The sequence below is a fragment of the Pavona decussata genome, unplaced genomic scaffold (assembly GCF_977016875.1).
Source record: "Pavona decussata unplaced genomic scaffold, jaPavDecu1.1 SCAFFOLD_202, whole genome shotgun sequence".
NCBI lineage: Eukaryota > Metazoa > Cnidaria > Anthozoa > Scleractinia > Agariciidae > Pavona > Pavona decussata.
Genome location: NW_028145610.1, coordinates 2,517,285 through 2,527,500, shown reverse-complemented (window position 1 = coordinate 2,527,500; position 10,216 = coordinate 2,517,285). Strand labels below are relative to the sequence as shown.

The window sequence follows — 10,216 nt, the reverse complement described above, 5'->3', positions numbered from 1 at the left end:
TGCTGTTTCTTTTACGCTGACTACCACATGAAATTTCCTAATTTCACGTTTGAAGGAGGACATATAAAACGACTTTTAAATTTGGAATCGGGCAGTAAGAATCCGGCTCAAGCCCCCCCCCCTCCCCCCCCCCTGCCCCTTCCCCCTGCTACGGGCCTTAATATGTCGGGTTACTGTATAAAGAATTGCTTTTTTTAGCCAAAGCCGCTGATTTTTCAAACAATAAAACGTTGTAAGCATCCCTCTCTCACCTACTTAGGCCCTTAGCTCCGAGTGGAGCATAGGCCATTGATGACTTCTGCTCTTCAGATGCTTCTGTGCTGGGCTAGCCTCTCTAGTGTGGTAAAGGTGTGGCTTTAACGCCTTCACGCGCCCTGCAAGCATAAGCAACAGGCCATTTCCGTGATGCCGGCATTTTGCTACAACTACCAGATTCCTAAAGTTTGTAGTTTTCTCTTGCAAATTAGGGATATCGTTATCTAAACCTCACTGGCCACTGGGATTACAAAGTTTAAACAACAAAGGAAAAACGATGGGGATTCTAATAGTTGTAGGAAAATAACATCATCATAAGAATCGCTCACTGTTGTTAATGCCATTGAGCTGAGTTTAATGGGCCAATACAATACTATTACAAGTCCTACTAGTGCGTGTCCTGAATAACCACAGCAAGATGAAGAGCTAGAAAACCGTGCTTTTGAACAAGTACTGTCATGTTCTAAGGCTCCCGAAACTGAATTAGTTTTGACTAGTATTCTGTCCATGCACGCATAGCTTTTCTTTCTGTATTTTTGCACTTAGATTGCACAAGCATTTTCACATTCCCCTCATGAGTGCATCTTACTTCTTTAAAACATTAAAAACTAATCACTAATTCGCACCCTTTGATATCTTTTGCAGGTTCAAATAGCAAAATACCTTGTAAATCAGTACAAGGTCCGCATGTCTGATGTGGTTATACTGTCACCTTACAGAGAGCAGCGAAGCAAAATTAGCGAGCTGCTAAAGGGCGCGTATGAGGAAATTCTGGTCACCACTGTCACTAAAAGTCAAGGTAGAGCCTTCAAAACACTCACAGGCCTTTTCCTTCACCTGCTGAGCTAGCGCATGCGTCCGAGTTTAGTCTGAGCATTTGAAGGTCTTCTCCGTTAAAGCTCTTCTCCGTTTTAATTAGATGCACGTCCTCCCCAGGAATCACAAAAGTCAAAAGTAATTCCACGCTTACTTTGATTTGCTTTACAACGCTCTGTGATTGGTTATAACAACTCGCCCCTCTTTTTTAACCAATGACAAGCAAAACCAAAACGCATTTCCCGCGCTTTCCAGCCGGTTATGTGTATTTTCTTCGAATGTTGATTGGTTCATGGCGCGTTTTGGCTTTTGTTATTGGTCAGAGTAATTACTTTGGTATTGGTTTTATGGCACTCAAATGAAAGCCACTCTACAGTGTATTGCATTGTTGTTACACTAGAATGAAAAAAATTTGAACGTTATCCAGCGGGCAATAATATAACTTACACCACTGACTTGCCAGTTGTATCGCGTATCTAATGCATTTTAATTCAATTCCAGGAAGTGAATGGGATTACGTCATCATTTCTTTGGTTCGCTCCTTGAAGAAAGACGAAATCGACCCAGAGCCCCCTCAAAGTTGGCTCCGTGAACACTTGGGATTTTTGACGGATGAACATCAAATGAACGTAGGGCTCACACGCGCGCGCAGAGGGCTTTGCATTATTGGTAAGAAATGCTATTTTACTGGGCCACTTCTCGCTAAATCATGGACATGAAACCTACGCACTTTTAAGTGTACGTGCGCTTACGCTTGGGTCATCCTCATTTACGCGGCCGATGCAACGTCACAAATACTTGATGCACTTAAATGAAGTGTTTTTACATACGACAAATTTAAAAGTAGTTTAAGTTGATTTTAGAAATGATGATCATGATTATGACACCAACCTATTAATTTTAAAATTACCTTTAATGTTTTTTCCTAAATCCTAGCAGTATGCAGGATGTTTGTCCCATTAACCTAGGTTAATGGCCTTGGCTACCACGAGTCTCCTGTAGCTCAGTTGTAGAGCACCCGAACTATTAACCGGAAGGTCACAGGTTCGACTCCTAATGGGAGAACTCGGATTTCATACAGTAAAATCTTTTATAACCCAAACCCACACCCGAACCTCTCTCTAACTCAATCCAGGAAATGCACAATCTCCCCTAGTTCATTCATCTCGGTAACTTAAGCTCCAATAAACGCAGGGGTCTCTATATCTCGAACTGCTTCGAGTTGGTCCCTTATACGTTTCCGGTCAACGGTATTCTACAGTAGGCCCACTAAGTCTACAAAACGTAAAGCCATTTCTATGCTGGGGGCAGGTCGCTTCAATTCTGTGACAACTCGTTAGTAGTACCCATAGACGTAATTTCAATTCGAAATGTGCAAAGTCCTTCTCTAAAATAAATATTTTATCCTTGTTAGGAAACAAGAATCTTCTCTGCATGGATGAGATGTGGAGCAAGTTGATACAGCACTATGAAGAGAATCATAGCCTTGTGGATGAAAAGTGGCCATGGCCGCAGTGACTTGATTTGCGACTGTCTTGTAACTTGCATGCTGAAGTAACAGTGCTGTGGTTCCTGAAACACATTGAGCGTGTTTTATGTATAACTCACTAGCCAGGCGGTAAATCAAAAGAAATAGTGTAGGTGGTGAGATTGTTCTGGTGGTAAAATCGCCGCGACGGAGTCGTTAAGAGAATGAGGAAGAGGCGCCAAAATTTCGTATTTATGCAAGCAGTACCACTGACCACACAGTCTCTCGTTTTCAAAAATCACAGCGGTTGGACACACGCTTTTCGTCCGTTATACGAGTTTTAAGTTATGACTGGTTTCATTTTTGCTTTTTGGTAACTTGGAGTAATGACTCAAACCGCCCCATTTCTATATACAATCTGAAAAGTTGTGATAACTTGTAGCTTGTCTCATTGATGCAACTTTAATGATCATGCCATGTAGGCTGAAAAGTAAAAAAGGTATTTTGTGTATAGAAAGCATTTCCAAATGTCCTCAGTTATGAAGGCAGCAATTTTTTTTTTATTCTTAGCATTGAAGTCAATTTTTAGCAGACTAAAGGATGAATTTAAGAAATATTTCGTCAACTGTTTTTATTTTTTCGAGGGCAATATGGTTTTGAGCATATAAGGTAGAGAGTAATCAATGTTTTCTAATTTGAACTTTTTTACCATTGCCGGTTTTTTGAAATAAAATATGTAAAAAATAAGAGGCACGTAAGGCTTTATCCCGGCCGCTCTCCACGCCACCATATCGTTCATGGAATGGCGTTAATTGAGTTCTTAAGCCCGGCTCAGACTAGTTATCTGTAGCAGGGCCCTGTGTACTGTCATAGAAAAGGTTCAAACTCCTTGGTGCCCAAAGAGAAATCCTGTTCTCGTTCGTTACTGGTTCGTCAATTGAGCTCCCGCCATTTTGTTTACTGTATCGCTGGAACACATAGGGAAAAATCGCGGGAACTGACAAAATCCTAACACCGATGCCCGAGTACTACCCTGTGAGGTAGTGCCCTTTCCCGGGTACGGTGCCGAAATTTTTGCTCGGGCACTAAAAATAGATATGTTCACACTAGTGCCTTTGCCCGAGAACCCAATATCTGGGCACGTAGTCTAAACAGTAAACCCGTAGAAGATGATTGAAATGAAAGTGAAATACATAAAAATATCGTGTATTTGAATCGACTGCGGATAAAATATTTTTAAAATATGTCGAAGACCATCGCAGACAATTCAATCTCAAGCGCGGTTCAAGTATATGGTTAATCATATATTTCCTTGTCATGTATTCATCTTCTACGAGTGGTATATTCATTGTTCAGGTATAAGAACGAGGAAAACGTTTTCAGAGGTTTTTTTTTTTTGTATGTGAAAGATACACCATTTCGATAAAAGTTAGCGGAGCCTCCCCTATGATACTGCATTGATATGATACTATCCCCTCCCTCCCCGCCTTTCCATCGATTCCGCTCTTGCCTTACGTATGCAAAAACGTAAAACATCTTAAATGCACTGTACGAAACACTAACTACTGAGTCACTACTGAGTCATGTTTTACGTTTTTGCATGCCAAGAAGTTTCACTTTGGATGTCAACTAACTTTTAAATGGAAAGAATCAGTGGACATTACATCTTCACGGCTTGAAAAGCCGATGCGACATCACGTGGACTTCAGGACTTGTTCTCACCACATGTATACATAGGTTCAGGTTTGTGAAAAATATAAACAATAACATGCCGGCAATTAGGATGAGAACTTACCTTGAAATGCCAACAACACTTGGAGAAGACGAACGGACATTTCCAGGAGGAAGCCCAATTTCTTTTGCCGGTGTTGAGCTTGTCAATCTTCCTTATCCAAAGGGAAAAAAATGAAAGCCTTATATAAAAACCTATAGTTAATCGGAAAAACCTCCATTATTGCTTACTAAATTTTGTCTCAAATGGGACAAAATTTACATTGAACACCGAAACAGCAACATATAAGTATACACCGACCGTTTAGAGTGTGTGCACGACGGCCATGTTGGAGGACCGAAACAATACAATGATTTTCCTTTGGGAAATATATTCTTAGACTATTTTTATGCAAATATCTTCTATTGTTTTAGTCCTCCAACATGGCCGCCTTGCACATACTCTATACATGTTATGATTGCATATTACAACTTACAGTGCCGCAGCGATCTAAACGAACACGAAGAGGAACATTTTCTGTCACCGTTAGGAAGAAGATCTATCTTCAGATCTTTTACATTTCCTAGAGGCTTCCTCTTGCTCCTCGTTAGCCCTTCAAAGATAATAATGTTTTACAGAAAAAATGAAAGTATGCCTATGCAACATCAACAATAAAATTTTTTTTACGAGTTGTATCACGGTTTGGACACACTTACCTTCTCCGTAGCTCCAGGCCGAGAAGGTGACCGACAAACTCACGGCGGAATCGCTCTGGTAACCACACTTCAGTCTTGCTGAAAGCCAAGACGAATACAAAATATTTTCCACCCATATTCTTCGATGACCTTTCTGCCACTGCCGAATAGCAGCAGCCTTACCTTCGTGGATCTTTATTCGTCCACTGCCTGCACGATGCCCGCCACGGCCTGACATGATCCTACAGCCTTTCGGATCCGAAAACACTAGACTAAGCCACAAAAATTCGAAGGATTTCGAAAATGTCTCTAGGTAATGATTTCCTAATACTTCAAATCGCTAGTGTATCAAAGAACAGAGGTTATCCAATTAGGATGGCGGAGATACAACCCGATACAGATTCAACAATACTCACTTCGACGGTGTTTGAAAAGTTAAGCCAAAATCTTTCGCGCGTTAATGCGCATGCGCCACTCGTGACCATGCTCCTTTGAAATCTCTTTAAAATAAGATAATAACTGAGATCTCACTCTATAATATTTAACCGTTGCATTCAAAGAAAGTTTCTTACTAGTATGCGAGAACTATTGCGGTTTTTTTAGTTTATACCAAGGAAGTTGTTCATTCTCGGTGACAACCAGTCTAAGATACATAAGAATGTCCAGGCCAGGCAAGTTAACGTTTACTAGATAGATGTTCACCAAAACTGATTTGTAAAGTTCGTTTTTGATACATGATCTTGGGCTGGGGGTAGCAACAAACTTCGTTAGAGCCTGAAGATTGCAAACATTCGGACACCAGGAGAGTTTTCTGCCATTCCAACGACAACCAGCATTAGCTAGAGCGGCTATGAAATATTACTGTACCTCCTGGAGTAGCACCACTTAGCTTAATTCTTACTTATTCATTTTGAGAGGAATAATAAAATTTTCGAAAATTAGGTAACAATATTGTAATAAGTTTATTTATTTATTTATTTATTTATTTATTTATTTATTTATTTATTTATCACTCTATTCACCTAAAAGTCAGGGAGAGGGGTAGATCTGGGGACCTCCAGCGTACAAATTAATGTCTCCATCTTGTCATGGATGTGCTAATACCCCCTGCGTAAAGCGAAGAAAGAACAAGAATGAAGGTGAGCGCGAGGAATCGGTTGTAGCAAGAGAACTCCTTCCAACTTCCTCTCCTAATCCTCTTTGGTGTCTACTTCGTAAATAAAATACGATAAGCATTATTACTGGCACACGTGTTTTCAAAGTTTTCGCAAATTGCCCGAGTCGCTCACAACGACAGACGTTTCAAACGCTAGGTATCTACAATTATGGAAAGTAAGGTAATTTACTTCTACAGTCAAAGCTGTCCTCTTCAAAATCTCTTTAAGACAATATTGGGTCAGTTAGACTGACAGCTGGCAAGTCATCAATTTCACCATCCGTAAGTCTTTGGTAGATATTTGTTTCTCTTGTGTTTGTTCAGCTTACATGCATATCTTGCATGTATATATTAAGAGTCGTTGTCAGTAACTTTCGAGAATCCGGCGACAGAAGCGAAAATTCGAATTTTTTTTTATTTGCCCCAAAAGACCCTTTTGGTGAACTATTTTCAAAAATAATATTCAAAAGTTCCAGCGAATTTTTTTTTCGGCAAAAATTAGGAAAGTTCGAAATCGGCTTCAACGTGCATCGGGCCCGATTGAAATTATGCAAATTAGTACATTTTCAAAACTCTCGTTAGACAAGGCAACGTTTTCTCGAGTTGACACTTTCACAATCGTTTTTACATCCCTTTTGCTTGCTTCCAAACTATATTTTATCTCGACCTGAACATTCTTTCATTTGAAGTTAGCAACGTAAAGAATACAATGTTTGCTATTTCTTAGAGAGAGTGATTTTAGCCATATTTCAGATGACTATATCATCGGCGGTATACGAATATACTGCTAATGAAATAACTTTTTTGAACGGGTAAGTTTCCTTATTTATCATGTTAAAATATTTAGTTTGGCCCGTGAAAAGCGAGCGCGCTAGGTCGAGATGTGTGGAATGCACTTTGACACAATTCGCCATTTCAGCACTTCATGTTCCTCCTGTTACTTTGCACGTGTCAATACAGTTCACGGAAGCTTTTAGATAAAAACCAAGGCCTCTGGTTTCATTTCATGCTTTAATACACGTAAATAACTAGCTTTAAACTTGAGAGCTCCCCATATTAGCATTAAGTCATCAAATGATTCGTTTCAGGTGAAAAATTTTTGAGTTTATATTGAGCCGTTCAAGTGAGATGAAAGAGCCGTTCCCAGGGAAACAACTTGAAATCAGTGAAATTAATACCCTGTTCTCATACAGTATCATGCTACACTTCCAAACTACCGTTATTTTTAAGCTAGAAAGTGTAAATGCTCCCTTTTTGCGTAACCTAAAACAGAATTTGCCTTAAATATTACGAATAAAGTCCACCGCAAGAATAAACTGAAAAAATCGCGCACCGACGTAAATGTAAACATCAGCCGTTTCTCAACTCGCCACATGGGTGAAACGCGTCCGTTGTTTTACCTCTGTATACATTTATGACCAGAAAGTACAAACAAAAATTCTTCTCTATGCCGATCTGTATAAAAACACTTGCCAACCAAGCTTTTGTTTTTCTGTGGGTTTGTCGAAAATACTGAAGAATAGTGCAACATTGTTACTGACTACTTGACTCATTCAATCACAACCGGATAACACGACTGAATACTAGATATAAAGAAATAATCTTACTTCTCTGTAATCGTTACTCACATTATATCCGGCGATGTCACATCCCAGAGGCAAGGCTGAAAGTTGTCTCAAATTCCGCATATTAGAAATTTAAAGTTTTGAACAACGCGAATAACTTTCATTGCGTGACAAGTGAAACGTGATACGCAAGCGCGCGAAAAGCACAGGATCCAGGAATAAGCTATGTCAACATTTGCGCTTGTGATGACAGTGCGAAAATAATTTTTGAAATTACAAGAAGAAATTAAGACAAGTCAAGGTCTGCAAGGTATATTTGATTGCCGGATTGAAACAAAAATCATGTATCCCCCAGGGGAGATTTTACCGAATTCTCATCAACAATAACAAGAACAACCTTTATTTTCCTCAAAATAAAGCCGAAATTAACTAAAATGAAAAGTAAACAAATCAAGAGCTTTCGAGGTCTCGATGCGGTATTTCAATACTATCCTTAAACAAAAAGCTAATATATTTAGGAGAATAAAGTTTTTCTTTCGCCATGGCACCTCTCCGTGCGGATCAAGCTCAAAAAATGCGCAATATTTGCAATGTGTTACGCTTAATCAATGCAAAAAGGGCGTTCGCTCGCACCTATACAGGCACAAAAGATCCGGCCTATGAAGAAATTCAGGACGAAATAGTGTTGTTGCTAGAAAGGGCAGGTAAAGAGTTTTCATTTGAGTGAAACTAAGAGCATGAAAAAACATTTTATTTCCTTTTCTGATTTTCCCCTATTTTTTTAGAATCGTTGTTCATCATGATCAATGTATGCACTGTGGGTTAACCTAATCCAAATGGAACTCGTAATTTTAAAAGTTATATCTTCAACCAATTCCATATAAAGACCACTATAAATTGAATAATCACTAGACTCTGGTACACAGGTTCAAAAGATACTCTCACTGGCCTTTTCAAAGGCTGTTTGTGTGGTGGATACTCTGGAAAACGCTAGGAGGATTTAACAAAGACAACGTCAGACTTGAACAGTGACGGCCCGTAAGAGATAACACCGTCTTTTAGACCGAACACGAACATCTGAGAAATACCAGTCGTGCCCCTTGTCCTTTGACACTAATGCGCGCGCTAGAAAATAAATTAAGGACAGTGCCTACTAATATCGAAGTATTTTTGAGCGGTTTATGGCTATGCGGGAAAAGCAAATCTTAGGAAGGCCTATTGGAATGCAAAACGAAAAAGCGCCAAAAAATGAAGCAATGTATGTGATTTTTTCCTAAACTGAAGCTTAATTATCTCTGAAAAATGCATGGTTACCCCCAATTTTCTTTCAAGATACCAAAAACGTTTGCTAAGTTCTACTTTCTCCGCATAGTTTTAAACCGCGCCAAAATATTCCTGTATTAGCAGGCACCACACATAGGAAACCCGAGTTTCTCGAGATGTGCAGAACGTATGCGCAGTAACAATAGTAGGCACCGTCCTTACGGTTAAACTCTTATCTTAAAATTCGATCAGCTCTACCGTCAGCAATAATGCAGAATAATGTTGTGTATTTCCAGTTAACATTTTATCACCATCATTGACTCATCTCAAACGGACATTAAAGCTACGTTAAATATTTGACTGCAATAGGCCTTATCACGGTTTTCGACGCCGTTTTGAAGAGTAGGCAAACAGGCTTGAAATAACAGTGTTTGCATGGAAATTCGATGTCAAATAATTTTCATAAAATGATAAAACATTGCTGCTGAAAAATTCATGAATTGGAAACTTTTGGCATTAGGAAAAGGATTTTAAGAAAAAAAATTGGAGGGATGTAACTGTGCCAGAAAGCGTCCAGTCGTGTTTTGAACTTTCCATACATTTTCCTGTATTTTTTTTTCCTGCGAACTATTTTTAGTACTACAGTTCACGGCTGGTTCGCTTTACAAACAAATGTATGGAAAGTTCAAAATGTTTCCAATTCATGAATTTTTCAGCAACAATGTTTTATGAAAATTATTTGACGTCGAATTTCCAAACAAACACTGTTATTTCAAGCCTGTTTGCCTACTCGTCAAAATGGCGTCGAAAACCGTGATAAGGCCTATTGTATTTTAACAAGTTAACCTGAAAAGAATTCTTTTTTTTTCCCTTCCATTCATGGTAAACGTCCTTATTGCATTGATTAACCGTGTAACACATTGCAAATCTTGCGCACCTTTTGAGCTTGATCCACAACTTTTGAGCATTGATCCATGGCGAAAGACAAACTTCTCTCTCCTAAGTGTATTAGCTCTTTGTTTGAGGATAGTATCGATATACCCCATTGAGGTTTCAAAAGGTCTTAATTTGTTGACTTGATTTGTATATTAATTTCGGTTTTACTTTTTCTATAATGTTATTGATGAGAATCCAGCACAGACAATACAGAGTGAATCTCGGAGGAGGAAAACTACGTGATTATCGTTTCAGTCCATTAAATATACCTTGCAAACCTTGACTTATCTCAATTTCATCTTGTAATTTCAAAAATTATTTTCGCACTGTCATCACTGACAAACGCAAATA

General features: G+C 39.0%; 1 protein-coding gene across 6 annotated transcripts in view; it reads left to right on the top strand.

The window, feature by feature from the left end:
- LOC146461120 (3'-5' exoribonuclease HELZ2-like) overlaps window positions 1–3,314 on the top strand; it is a 48,006-nt gene extending 44,692 nt beyond the window's left edge. For all 6 annotated transcript variants that reach the window (XM_085087401.1, XM_085087400.1, XM_085087399.1 and 3 more), the window contains 3 exons: window positions 901–1,054; window positions 1,573–1,740; window positions 2,486–3,314. In XM_085087401.1, coding sequence (XP_084943527.1) covers window positions 901–1,054; window positions 1,573–1,740; window positions 2,486–2,589 — 426 coding nt within the window. In that variant the 3' untranslated portion in view covers window positions 2,590–3,314. The remainder of the gene's footprint in view (window positions 1–900; window positions 1,055–1,572; window positions 1,741–2,485) is intronic.
- Window positions 3,315–10,216: the final 6,902 nt, after the last annotated feature.